Source organism: Puntigrus tetrazona, unplaced genomic scaffold (genome assembly GCF_018831695.1).
Source record: "Puntigrus tetrazona isolate hp1 unplaced genomic scaffold, ASM1883169v1 S000000793, whole genome shotgun sequence".
NCBI classification, from domain to species: Eukaryota; Metazoa; Chordata; class Actinopteri; order Cypriniformes; family Cyprinidae; genus Puntigrus; species Puntigrus tetrazona.
This window is the reverse complement of record NW_025048397.1, coordinates 71,416-86,314: the sequence shown is the minus strand read 5'-3', so window position 1 is coordinate 86,314 and position 14,899 is coordinate 71,416. Positions and strand designations below refer to the sequence as shown.

The 14,899-nt window shown below is 39.7% G+C and overlaps 1 protein-coding gene across 1 annotated transcript in view; it reads left to right on the top strand.

Annotated features, from left to right (window-relative positions):
• The window catches only part of LOC122335481 (neuroendocrine convertase 2-like), a 34,013-nt gene that overhangs the window by 16,599 nt on the left and 2,515 nt on the right, over positions 1-14,899 (top strand). The window contains 6 exon segments of the mRNA XM_043233364.1: positions 380-402; positions 405-467; positions 1,686-1,861; positions 5,056-5,271; positions 7,022-7,122; positions 11,225-11,452. Of these exon segments, the coding sequence (XP_043089299.1) occupies positions 380-402; positions 405-467; positions 1,686-1,861; positions 5,056-5,271; positions 7,022-7,122; positions 11,225-11,452 (807 nt within the window).

Sequence of the window (14,899 nt, the reverse complement as noted above, 5' to 3'; positions counted from 1 at the left end):
TTTTATTTGGGATCATTACTATGAAGTTGATTTAATATTCTTCATAACAAATGTTAAAGTTGTTTAAAAGTTAAATAGGTTCTAAATGATTCTTGATCATCTTTAAAATAAGGTAATCACTGAAATAATTTAGGCTATGCTTTTACAGTAAATGCATATCTTGGCTTCAGTTGCAAATATTAAACAGGTTTAGAAAAGTCTTTGTGAAAGTGGCTGGCAGCAACCGGTTCTTGAATTCTGCGACTATGATCTTTAGAACCACACTGCATTCACAATCAGCCTGACAGTTTGTGTAGAGTGCAGCTGTTCTGTATTTCTCTTTACAGTAATTGTTATATTACGTCAAATCTTTGAGAAACGTGTGGAGCGTGTTTTTCAGTCATGGCACAAGGTGTGCTGGAGAGTGTCTGCGGTGTCCAACAACAACATCTGTGGAGTGGGCGTGGCCTACAACTCCAAGGTAGCAGGTATGTCTCTGATAGGCTATAAAAATGGGGCGTGTCATTCACGGTTGATTAGGTCTCACGTGATCTGTTTCACCATTTCTTGATGTCTGAAAAATCCTATATCTTACACTGACCGTTCACTTCTATTATTCGCTCATATATATATATATATTACAGATATGTTTTTTTTGCTTTCTGTGCTGGCTGTTGGATTGTATTGGAAAGCACCAGAATAATACCAATAACATATATTTGGTTGCAGATCATTTGTAAACTTTATAGAAAATCCATGTTTCAAACGGTACAAAAACAATATTCACATTAAAGTGTTGTTCTTCAAATACTTGCATGCGTTAGCAGGTTTGTTCTGTGCAGTCAGTAGTGATGAATGATTTGTCTCCGTTTGAGACGTTGCTTTGTTTCTCAGCCTAATGGAATATCAGCTCAATTGATAATTTCTAGCCTTCCCCTCTTCCACGACGTCCAGCAGCCAGCGCCAACAGCAGCATCAATAAAAATATCATTTACGCTCTGCGGCGCATTGATTTTTTTTTTCTTTTCAAAAGGCCACAAAAGAAATGGCGAGTAACTAATAGCCAGTGAACGTCTTTTGTCCCTCACAAAGGGACACACACGCATGATTCACAGAAGGTTTTCCTCCAGGATGAGGACTATCAGTGAGTCTTATAGCCGCTGATTTCCCTGGAATGCCTTCATACGTGGATTTAAGCTGTATATAGAAAACATTGTCTCGAGAACGGTCTTAAAACAAGCTTTTGATGGTCTTGGTCTCAGACTAAGAGGACTCGGGATTTAGTTTGAAGACAACTGTGGAGAAACTCTCTGATTTATTTACAGCCACCATTAATGCGATTGGGTGTAAACTTGCTTCAGATGCAGTCAATAGCTAATTAAATGACTAAATAACAAAAATAAATCATTTGATTTATACCAGTGAATGTCAAAATGTTCGTTATCGCCCCACAAAATTCGATATATTATTGCGAAAAAGTGAATAAATGACGTGGATTTTTATATGATGTCATTAAGCAATATCAAAAGAGCTCTGGAAGTGTCTTGGTATTGTATTAATGGTTAAAAATAAGGTATTTCTTAGGTAGCAAAAGTTGACTTGTATTGGACTATATTCCTAATCTTACCCAATAATTTATAAACTAGTAGCTTAGTAAGCATCAGTAGAGTAACATCTAGTTCTTCTCCGTGATCTCTCTCCTGCAGGAATTCGTATGCTGGACCAGCCCTTCATGACGGACATCATCGAGGCCTCGTCCATCAGCCACATGCCTCAGGTTATTGACATCTACAGCGCCAGCTGGGGTCCCACCGACGACGGCAAGACGGTGGACGGCCCTCGGGAGCTCACCCTGCAGGCCATGGCCGACGGAGTCAACAAGGTACCTCGTCAATTTGCATTCCCAGGAAGAAAGCTCTCTATATATTCCCAATCTCTCACAGACAAATCAGTATGCAGATAATATGTCCATGGCATCATTGTTGGCTATCTTTTGAATTGCTCACAGTTGAATCTTTGTAAATATAAGTATTTGTCTCAAGCAAATGCTGCACATTCATTACGATAACTATTTCAGGCCTTTGCATCGTTGCAGCCGCATTACAAAACCGCTTTGACTCCCGAGACTCTAGGAGTTCTCCCACATATGTCAACCTTGTAAAGTCTCCTCGCGTCACACTGAACGTGTCATTTAGATGCACATTCCCCGTTCGTGACTGCTGCCTTCACAAATTGCCTCGGCTAATGGGTATAAATGGCGCCGAGCGCTCCTCTGCTGAGCAGGATTTATGAGGGCGCTCCACTTGTCAAGCCGAGGCATCGCACAAAATGTAATCGCTGTGTGTTTTGAGCAGCCCTTTGCAATTGAAATCAGATTGGACGAGAATAGCAGCGATGGGTGAAGACTATCTGTCCCTCAGGCTTCCTCAAAGCGCTCGGAGAGGACTGAGGTCGAGCCTGGGAGTCATACCGAGCGCTGTTTAATCATTATGAGGGTCAGACGCCAAACACTTCTCGTACGCTTCATTTATTTATTTGTAGGATGCCACGCAGAGCGCTAATGAAATGGCAGATACAGACAGCATGTCACTTACCACAGAATATCATCTTAAATTGTCACTCAAAATTTGTGGCTACTGCACAGCAATGGAAACACATGGGGCATTGCAGCAGATATATATATATATATGATATTTCAACCTTGGTGTCATATCTTATGATTACGTGCAAAATACACAATGTTAAAAGAAAAAGGAAAACTCTAGAATGAATGCTGTCTTCCCATTTCTGCTTCAAACCCTGTGTTGCGATGCCAGAATCAGTCCTGATGATTTTTGCCAGAAATGCTGTCAACAGATCGAATAATGCAAAAACGTTCCTTTAGCTGACCCTTGCTCAACGAGTTCCTTTAGCTCACCCTTGCTCTGTTTTGCTGTTGGACCCCATGGCAATGCTAAAAATAAATAAATGCAAGCTTAAAGTTCATAAAACTGCAAGTGAAAGTCTGCGATAATAAGAATTACCTAAAACTACCTTTTGAAGATTGCTCAGAAATCATGCCATATTATCATTCAGCCTTTTATCCACCAGTTTTCTTCTGTGTTACTTTGAGAAACTAATCTGAGCACCTCAAAATTTCTTTGTAGAAAAAGCAGTAATATTTCTGGAGAGTTCTGGCAAAATTCAGTGAAAAAACTGGTGCATAATCTCAGATCGATACAGCCTATGATCAGTCAGTTCCAAGAAAGAAGTAGAAAACTGCTAACTGAAGGTATCTGGTACTCAGCAATAATAGCTTATCGAAAGATTTATAAGCAATTAATAAGCTAAATGTAAAGTAGGGGAAGTCTTTCCAAAAAGTCCAAAAATATTCAATGTGAGAGGGGTGGGTTGAGATTTCTTCTACTGTGCTAACATTAACTAGCATTTTCAGGAGAAAACAAGCAAACAAACATGAGGGTTAAACATTGACAGAAGAAGGTATTCTGGGTCTTCTTGTAGGACATTTTCTCCATTGGCAAAGTCACCTTTGTCTTGCTCCATGAGGAATTTGTAAGGCACTTTACTGTGAAGGCCTTTGAACAAGTGAAAAGCAACCATACAAATGCGACCTTAAAAACTTTTCAGACTTTTGACCGACCTCAAATCATGCAGCTGTTTGAGGAGAGCTTTTTACTGTTCCTAGCAATCAGGTCTGGCATTTTCACCTAGCAGCTGATAAAAAAAGGTGAATGATCCTATAAAGTTGTGTTAAAGAAGGACCCTGTGTCTTTCTTGAGAGCAGAATATCAGAGGAATCAGCGTGTGCTGTAGCAATGTGAAACTACTCATAACTATAAATCATACAGAAGTCAGTGTCTAACACTGCATTGTGTGAAGAGCTGCACAGACGCTTCTGTTCCTGCTCTTTGACCAATTGTTCTTTCAGTCGTCTGGAGGAATTTTCTCCTCTCCCACACTAAACAAAGCTTGTTACAAAACCGGCAGTTTAAAGCTCAACCGTTTGTTTTAGCTAATTGTTCCAGGGTTCAGCGGATGGGTCTCCATTCATAAAGAGCAAGAGAGAAAGAGAAACAGATGGAGATTGAGAGGTTGTGTTCACTAAAATGACAGCAGTTGAAGGTGTTTGTGGTCTGTAATATTGTTTTTTTCTTTTACAGGAAGCAAAATATTAATTTAATCAGTCAAGAGAAAGAGAATGCATAAAGGGTTGCACCCACAAACAAGGCAGAAGAAATTTAAAAATGACCAGCCAAAAAATAGCTCATGAAGTCAATGTTGCAGAAATGAGATGTGTTTTTTTCTATGGCTCTAATAATGTCTTCTGAACCCCTTATAGCACAGCTTCGAGGTTGATGAAGTCTAAATTGTTTTCACCCTAGCAATGTATTAAACTCATGTGTGCAATTGTGACTTTATTGTATTACACCGTCGAGACTTTATTTTTCCATATTAGCAAACAAGTTTCATTAGCTCCTCGACGAGTCACATTTACCACACAAAAGACTGGGGTTATTAGATGCTGAATGAGTCATTTTGATATCAAATCTAAATTATGAAAAGCCGTAAAGTTCGGTAGTGACTGCAGATTGTAAAGGCGCCATCTTATTTTCTTATTTGTTTACTCCAAAGAGGCTGATGCCCCGGGGTCTGGAAGCACCGTAATCACTCCTCGATGTGTTAGCATGGTAAATCACCACGTACTGCTCAAATAACAATAATCAAGCACCCTTTTAAGATCACAATTGTACTGTACAGATTTCCTCCCGTCAGGTGCCTGCCACTATAAAACACAAAGCCTAAAGAAAAGAGCGCCGTTGCATCCAGCTAAAAGCATCAAAATTATATGTTCAGACGAGAACCTTAAACACAATGGCTGTGCTTGAATCATCGACACTCGCAGGAGAGCTTGCAGTCTTTAAAAGGTCTCGAAACGCCTCTCTGATGTCTCCAGTGAATTACTCGTGGTTATGCGAGTGTAATTTGTATGATAGAGTAAATCCGAAAGAGCGCGGACTGCTCCGCATTGAGCAGTAGCAGGTGTGAGCGGCGCTCGTCTTTCTCTGTGTCCGACAGGGCCGAGGTGGGAAAGGCAGCATCTACGTGTGGGCCTCCGGAGACGGTGGTAGCTATGACGACTGTAACTGCGACGGATACGCCTCCAGCATGTGGACCATCTCTATTAACTCAGCCATCAATGACGGACGCACCGCGCTCTATGATGAAAGCTGCTCCTCCACCCTCGCCTCCACCTTCAGCAACGGCCGTAAACGAAACCCCGAAGCTGGCGTGGTGAGTGAGTGAGTGAGTGCGTGGCGGTGTTTCCTACAGATCTGGTTTGTTTGAATTGATTTGATTTTCCATCCAAATGATGTTTTAATAATTACCATTTTAAAAAGCACATTGTATTGTATTGTAATTCTTATTATAACCCTGGAGCACCAAACCAGTCACGAGTAACATGGCTATATTTGTGACAATAGCCAACAATACATTGCATGGGTCCACAATTTTCTTGTACGCCAAGAATCAGTAGGATCTCAAGTAAAGATTATGTTCCCTGAAGATATTTTGTAAATGATATATTAGTAGTATGCATTGCTAAAGACTTCATTTGGGCAGTTTTTTTTGCTTTCAGATGATGTATAGATTGCTGAATCTGGTTTTGCGATCCAGGGTCATATATTTTGTATTCAGTCATCTGTGGAGTATTAGATTCAGATTGGTCATAGCTGCTTTAAAACATGCTTTTGAAACACAATCCTTCATTCTGCAGCGTGATCATATGAAGTGCGACAGTGATAAAATGACAGGGAGTTAATCGTTTCATCCATTTTGTGTTTGAACAATGACTCTCAGATGGAGTCGGAGGGATGCATTCAGCTAGGAACTTAATCAGAGCGTATCTCCAGGCTCAAAGAAAGCGTCTGAGATGAAGACTGTGGTTAGTCTGTCAGAGGAAAGGCAAGAATTGGCTCGTGTCAGTCTGGATTCTCTCAGGGAGATCAGCGTCGTGAGACTTCTCTCTGAGCACTGAACACTACAATACCAAAAGATATGGCAAATGATTGCTTTTTTATTATTCTTATTAAAAGGGGAAGAACAATAAACTTATTTCGATCGGTTTATCACTCAAAAGGATTAAAAGAAATGTAGACATGACAGTGACAGTGATATCCATTCAAATATATTCATACAAATTAGGCCTAAAGCACTAAATAATTCATTATTTGGCTTTCATCTCATTGCTTTTCGAGAGGTTTGCTTACATCAGTCAAAATTGGTCACAAGTACAAACACCCATCTCTGGAGGGTAAATATGGATGCTTCTTTCATCTCCCGCCTTTGATAGATCATAAAATCCCAGGCAACTCCAAAGTGTACATCACCTCAAAGAGTTGTGACGAACAAAGCTTTGGGGTTTTCCTCTTTGCCAGCCGAACCAAGTTCTCTTAATGATCGACAAAGTTCAAAATGTAAGAATTGACTTCCATTCCTCCGATGAGCTGCAATGTGAACGGCCCAACAAACGCTACAGGAAGGGATTTACGGAAACAAATTCAACACAGTCACATAACAGAGCAATTTCATTGGTCCAACGCAACAATGAAATCAGCAAGAACCAATCATCTTTATTTCACTGTTACTTTCCACCTTGTACACTTAAAAAAATATTTTTAAATAGTATTTACTATTTAGAAAAGTCAATTTTTACAGTGTATGGTTGCTCGTTGTTGGTTTGACATAAAATATTTTCATCACAATTATTTGTATTTCATGCAATGAATGAAACTTTCTTAGAACAGTAAGGTTTTATACATTCTTAGATTTAAAATTTAGTAATAAAATCTAATATTCTTAGAAATGCAAAAATAAAATGATGATGTTACCAACAAAATAAACACGTTGCTCGCTTGCTCTAAAGTCAGTTCAACACAGAATTAGAATTTCGAAGGCATTTTTCACCTGCTGGAGTGTAATCAGGATATCATTGGCACTAATGTTTAATTAAGGCTTGCTCTTTGTCTGCGTCTGTCTCCAGGCCACCACGGATCTGTATGGAAACTGCACACTGCGTCATTCGGGCACATCTGCTGCCGCCCCGGAGGCCGCTGGCGTGTTCGCCCTGGCTTTGGAGGCCAAGTATGTACACTTTTGTTTTCCAGCCTCTATGAAAGATTTATGACACAATAAGACAGCGTTGCAGGCAGGCGGCAGCTGAGATGGTAGATTACTGCAGACGAGGCTCGTGTCAGAGCGCTCTTGCTCTCAAACCTCCTCATGTATGATTGATACACAGAAAGCTGCATTCCTGGTGATTAGAGAGCTGAATGATGATGTTACCGACAAAATAAACACGCTGCTTCACGCTGCTTTACTTTACTACTTGATTTGAAAACGTACATTTCACCCAAAGCCATTTGATTTTGCACCATGTTGTAAAATTCAGACATCCATTCATTCTCCAAACTCCTGAGCAGATCTATCCCAGGCAGAAGTTTAGGGGTGAATTATAGAAAGATCATAATTTTAAAATCTTATCTGTTTGGTGACCAAGATCATTTCAATTAGGGACACATTTTGGCCGACAGCTATTACAGAACACAATTTCCTAAGTGCATTATCCTGTCTGAACTACGCAAACCTTGTTGACAAAAAAAACCTGTTCATGTATGCATATCTTGCACACTCTTTGAAAATATATTAATAAAACAACAAATAAAAACGCTAATGTAAAAAAAAAAAAAAAAAAGAATAAAGAGATGATTTTGTCGATGGTGTGGAGGCTTTATCCTTCTCGTCCTTGGTGTAAAAGGGCTTTTTTTTTGCAAAAGGCAATTTTTAAAGTGAAGAATCATCTATTATTTCATTTATCTCATCAGCAGCGCAGTGTTGGTTGCTTGGTAACAGACCTGAGACTGGATTGTCGAACTTGATGCTGCAATTTAAGATTTCCTAACTAGAGATAAGATACGATTTTGTAAAATAGGATAATTAGTTTTCTGTAATACGAATCTGTAAAATCCTAACTTAACGTATCGTATCCTAGGTTAAGACCTAAAATAAGAAACTTTCTGTGATACGCTCCCTGGACAGGGACAGTTTGATGTGTGAATCAGGGCTGAGAGGGTGATCTGGCAGTAGCCCTGCTGGAGGAAAGGAGGCTATCACTGTTCGTTTCTAAGACGCTTCATATCCACCTACATTTACAGCCGCTGATAAAGAATCAAACTGGCAAGTATGTCGCTGATCACCTCAAGAAAAGGAATTTGAAAGGCGCTTTTGGTTCAAGCCAACAACTACGCATGTTTCTCTGAATGCCAGACAAAAAAATCATATTTGGCTGCATCTGGCACTTTAGACTCATTAAAAGAGTTTGAAGCTCAAGTCTCATTTCATTTCAAGAGTAACCACATTGACTGAAATTAACTACAAAGAGCTAAGGCTTTATTAAAAACTAACAAATTAATCACACTTTTTTTCCTGAAATTAATAGTGATTAATCCCACTTGACATTGAAGTTTTTAAATACATTTTTATAAATTTATATAAATACTTTAACAGATTTGAATAATAAAATTAGTGTATTAGTGTGTTATGTGTAAGCTAGATTAAAGAGTGTGTCAGCCTCCCGAACAGTTTTAGGGAGATTGTTCCAGAGTTTGGGTGCCAGATAGGAAAGGTTCTGCCCCCCGCCACCCATTTTGATATTCTAGCTATTATCTTTGACGGAAAAGGGAGATCAGTCTGTAATTAGTCTTTGGGGTCAAGATGAATTTTTTAAATGAGAGGCTTAACAATAGGCAACTTGAAGGTTTTTGGGACATATCCTAATGACATCGATGTATTAATAATAGCCAAGAGAGGATCTGTTATGAGGGGTACTGAGTACTGAGATGGTGTTATAATCCATTTGCAGGATTTACTCAACAAATGAGAGACAAGAATCAGAAACAGGCAGTGGGTCAGTAACAAGGCAGTCAGGATTGGTTACCAAGTTAGAGGGGCAAATCCATAGGCATGGTAGAGTAGCAAGCAAAGGGTCGATGCACAGATGAACAATTCAATCAGGCAAACAAAACAAAGGGGCAAATCCAAGGAGCAGAGAGAGCAAACAGGCAAAGATCATACATGAACAGCAATCAGAATAAACAATGAAAACGCTCGGTAAGGCAGGGTAAGCTGTGAGCTCTGGCTTTATACTGGCCAAACAGGAAGTGGTTGCAGAGGAAGTGAAGCCAAGTCAATATTCCGGTGACTGCTCCCTCTGCTGGTGTGGCGTTACAGGATCTATGATTTCTGGAAGCAGATCTTTTAATAGTTTAGATGGAATAGGGTCTAACATACATGTTGCTGGTTTAGATGATTTAACAAGATTGTACAAGTCTTCTTCTCCTATAGTAGAGAAAGAGTGTAATTGTTCCTCATCGGATCTAAAGCTCACTATCTGATTTGAAACTGTAGTTGACGGCTGCATAGTAACAATTTTATCTCTGATGGTATCAATCTTAGAAGTAAAGTAGTTCATAAAGTCATTACTGCTGTGCTCTTGGGGAATGTCAGCACCTGTTGATGGTTTATATTTCGTTAATTTAGTCTCTGTATTGAACACATACCAGAGATTATTTTTTGTTTTCTTTTAAACAAGACAAAAAAAATCTGATCAAGGAGTTTTAATGTTTTTCTGTATAATAGGGCACTTTATTGCCAGGCTATTCAAAATACCTCTAGTTTTTGTCCAGTTGCGCTCCATTTTCTGGGGCGCTTTCTTTAGGGTGGGAGTGCGCCTATACACCACGGAGTCAGATCGTTTTCTTCTATCTTTTTTAAGCTTAAAGGAGCAAATCTAAAGTGCTAGAAAAGAGAGTACATAAAGTATATAGTTTCTGTTACATCAGCCACGCTGCCTGTGGAACACATCTTAAGAAGGAGAGTCACGCAGTCAGAAGAACGTGATCTGGAGGTGGAGGAACAGCAACTGTGTTTATTACACTTGATTGAGAAAGCTTTGTAAGGTGCGACTTCTGGGGAAAAGGCCATTTTGCCACATAATTTCTGCCTCCATTCACACATTTCAGTATGACGTTATGGTGTCAGGACTGGTGTTAATAACTGTTGACACAGCCTTCCCTGTGTAAAGTCTTTGTGTTTGCTCAGTACTAAATAATGATGTAGGTGGCGAGAGAGCAGGTCTCTTTGTTCAGCCAAATGTAAACACACATCGTAAACGGCAGCTTATTTGCATGTGTTTGTATATTTCAGCAGTACTTAGAGGAGAGTACTGCAATACGGCTCTGGGCTGGAACGGGACAAAGAAAATCAGCCCTGGCATTTTCAGTTCAAGCGACAGTTTTTCTCCATTCTTTATGGATGGGGTTTTGGTTCCTTGCCGGTGTGCAAATGATTGATTGATTGACTTGTTATTAAACTATATCATGTCATTTTAAATGTAAATTCACCCTCTGCCAGTAGGTGGCGCTTATGCGGCAATCACCATACAGCGTTTCATTGGTCATCGCTGTAAGCAAAGCAGAGGTTTGCTTATTAAAGGAAGAGTTCACCCAAAAATGAAACATTCCTCATTCATATGACTTTCTTCTTTCAGTTTTTTAAAATGTATCCTCTTCCAAGCTTGGAAAGGCTTGTGGATGCTGGCTATTATTTTGAAGCTCCACAAATCGCATATATACATTTTAAAACTAAACCAAAAATGTTTATATTTTTAAATTATAACTTATAAGAGAGTCAAGTTTCGTTTCTCGGCTGACCTCTGACTCGATATATGACGTAGCTTTGCGTGGATTTCAGCTCTTAAACTCTGCCTCCATCGTTTAGAGCCACATCTCAGCATCCAATCAACAACCAATGCACAGAATCAAGTCTATTCATTTGATCTCTTACTGACAATCTCTAGGATTAATGGTCAGAGCTTGGTCAAAGAAGACGGCATATAGTCTACATTCGCTTCCTCTGGCACTCTCCACAAATTGCTCTTCATCTTGAGTCGAGCGCTCTTGAGGAACCATATGCAACTGTAAGGGTTTTGTTGTTGCATTGCTTTGTGCTCTCTGCAGGAAGTCATTCACTCAACAGTGCACATTTTATATTGGAAGGATATGATAACTATTAGGATTGGGAGCCTGAAGGAGGCTTGAATGGTTCAAGTTTATGACAAACAGCAGTTACGCTAGTCATTTATTTTACATGGCTTGAATTTATTTCCTTCGTTGTGTTTTTTCTGCAGCCCGAACCTGACGTGGAGGGACCTGCAGCATCTGACGGTGCTCACCTCTAAGAGGAACAAGCTTCATGACGAGGTGCACCAGTGGAGGAGGAACGGTGTGGGTCTGGAGTTCAACCATCTGTTCGGATACGGCGTGCTGGATGCTGGAGGGATGGTCAAACTGGCCCGGGAGTGGAAGACCGTCCCGGAGCGATTCCACTGTGTGGCTGGATCCGTGCAGGAGATACAGTGAGTACAGAAAACACCATTTAGACTGGCCTTTGCCTTCACTAAAGTGGTAGAAATTGTACAAATATTAAGCACAAAATTAATCTTGGGAAGTTACACAACTGCACATGGCAATATGAGATGTTGAAGATGAGGACTAAGTACTATTTCAGTTCGATGCAATCCTTTCTAAATATAATTTCACATTTTCTAAATTATGTTTGAATGGTAATTTACATTAAGTTTTAATTCATAATTCATTTTGAAATAATAACACAATATAATAGCATGCATTAAATAATACTTTTCAATCTATAGCCTTCAAATCAGTCCCGCTTTATATCAGGTGGCTTTAACAACTATGCACTTACATCAAAAAAGTACTTATTGTAAAACACGTTTGCTGCTCTTGAGGTGGATACGGGTAAGGTTAGGGACAGGTTTGGTGCTATGGGTAGGTTTAAGGTGTACAGGATGCGTCAACAATGTAATTATAAATGTAATTACAGATTTAACTGCACGCATGCATTTTTATGCGCATCATACCAAATTATTCATTTAAATGTAAATGCATAGTAGTTAAGGCCACTTAATACAAAGTTTAAACTCTAATTGACAGACTGGGCTTCAAAGGATCATTAGTTTTAATGTAAGAATGCCATTGCATCGTATATATTTTAAAATAATACAAAAAATAAATACAGCTTTGATTTCAGGATTCAGTGTGCTGTTAAATATTATTTTCCCTCCGTTCGCGGCGTGTGCTGGTGGTGTTATCCGGCCGCTCTGACCCTCTCTGTGCTCTGTGTGAAGGCATATTGCATGTGTCGCCCTCCCGACTCTCCTCACTCGCTCCGCTTCTTCTCACATCTGCTATAATTAGTTCTCTCCCACTCACTGCTGGGCACTGCACGCTATGGCAACAGCCGCAATTACGCTGCGTGTGTGTGTGTGTGTGTGTGCGCTCGCACGCTCTTGTTTGTGTAGGTGTCCTTGTCAAAACCTCCATCGACAGCGCCAGGCCTCATATCATACCTCACACAGGGGTGGTGGGAGTTCTGGTGAGGCACAATTCAAGAACAGCAATTAAGCAGCGGCGCGGGAGAGATGTGAGTGAAGTGTAATGAGATGACACTCCTGACTAATGAATGCCTCCACACACACACACACACACACACACACACACTAACACACATCACGTGTCACTCTTGTCAGGACAAACCAGGCTTTAATTGATTTCTGTTACTGTCCGAGCCACACGGATTCAGCCTACCTTTTCACCCACACAGTACATATATACACTACCTTTCAAAAGTAAGATTTGTTTTTATGCTCATCAAGGCTGTATTTATTTAAAAATACAATCAAAAATATTTCGTGAAATATTATTGCAAAAAGTTTTATTTTATTTTTTTTGTTATATATATATATATAAAAGCTAGTAGAGATGAAGAGAGCTAAACAGAAAAACTAGCTATTCTCAGGCAGCCAGTAACACCCGGTGGCCCACCTTTGTTCCCCGAAGCATAATTAAAACGAAAAGCATAACAGCATTCACGAGTTTCAGTCCCACTCTTTTCTTTCTACCTCTGGCTGGTTTCATGGCTCAGTTTGTCACTGATGTGTTATAAACAAAGCTGTTAATTACATTTGCATAATATCAGGTCACTGCAGCTCAGGTACTTTAGTTTTAAGTCAATACAGATTTGGCACTCACAACCTATTTGTATTATTCCTTAGCTTCATAGACCTCGGTATACTGTGTTTAGTGTTTTGTAAAAGGTAATTAGTTATAGTAACTAGTTGTTTATCATCAATAGTAACTGAGTCACCTCATTTTACAGTAACTAATTACCAGGCAAAGTAACTATTGTGTTACTTAATAAAAATAATAATAATAATTTGAAAGGCGTCACTTCAGCTTTTAAGAACTGCCGGTTTCTCTGGTAGTGGGCGGAGCTAATGCGCGAAAGACAATCTTATTGGCTGGCGCTCAACGCCCGCAATATTAAATGGTAAATTAATAGTACATTTTTAATATAATAAATTATTATTATAAGACATTGTACATCAATCTACACTATTTATTTACTGACACATAGCAGCAGTCAGTCAAGAATTATATTATAACGTTATTGAATTACGACTGGTGGTGGTGCTTGTTTATTATTAAGTGTTTCTATAAAAAAGGGGTCCAAAAAAAATTCTAAGATAACAAAATGAGCTGCTGGGTTCATGAATATTAATTACGTAGCCAGCTTTCGCTTAAACTGATTTGCTGAAATCAAAACAGGGACGATAATAGATGAGCGCCAGCCAATAAGATCGTCTGTCGCGCATTAGCCCCGCCCACTACCAGAGAAACCGGCAGTTCTTAAAAGCTGAAGAATTCCAAAAAAAGTCTGTTATTTTGACAGAAAAACACGACAAAGAATATCGTTTACATGTAACGAAAAGCGCGTAAAGTCTGCGTGTTATGAAAGACTCTCTTGCTCTATATCTTTGCGTGTGTGAGACAACGACGAGTTTATGGTACTTCAAATACAGCTACACTGTGCACTTATTCAGATGGACGGAAAATTCTAATTCTAATGTTAATATAATAAATTATCTATCATACTAATTTTATTGTCAGTAACAGTAACGGGGAAACAGTAACTTTACTGCGTATAAATAGTTATGAATTAACACACACAATAGTTCATTTAGTCTCTTTTGAAGGCCATGGGATAAGTATTAAAGTTCTCAATAAAAAAAGTATCTCACAATTTTTGCAATTATGTTTCTGCGATTCTGCAAAAAAAATTTTTTAACTGTGACTTTTTTTTATCTCACAAGAAAAAAATAGAATTGTGAGAAATAAAGCACTGGGAGATAAAAAGTTGCATTTACGAAACACCTGGTTAACGTGGCAGTCTGTGCCTTTGGCATTTATGTGCTAAGTAGGCCAACGGATCTTGTGTTTTTTTCGATGTTTGGCGTGGCTCTTTTATGAACTGTTGTTCTCGTCACGTCTTCTTATGTCCTCTTGCGTGGCCTTTGGATATTTCTCTCAACTAGTTTCCCGGGAAACACTGGCCTCTGAAAGGCCTCGGCGCTCACAAACACTCCCACTAATCTGAGCCTGTAATGGGCCAGGCTGGGAGACCTGCCTCTGATAATGCCATTACGTCCACTTTACGCCGGCTCGCTCCGGTCCTGCGCCGTTATCAGCGCAGCAGCACAAAACAGAGCGTCAGCGGCGGCCGGCCACAACAAAGCGGCCTTACCGAAGGCAGAAAACCCATCATCTGCTCAAAGCAATTGTTGGCAGCGGGATGGCGCTCCACTTAAAATAGAGGAACGTGTAATCTTTTTTTTTTGTTTTTTTGTTTCTCCCCGTGGCCCGGTTTTGCTGCTCGTTTTGAAACGGCAGGAGCGTAGGGTTGTTTCTGAAACGGAAACGTTCGAGCTCCAGCTTTTGCTCAC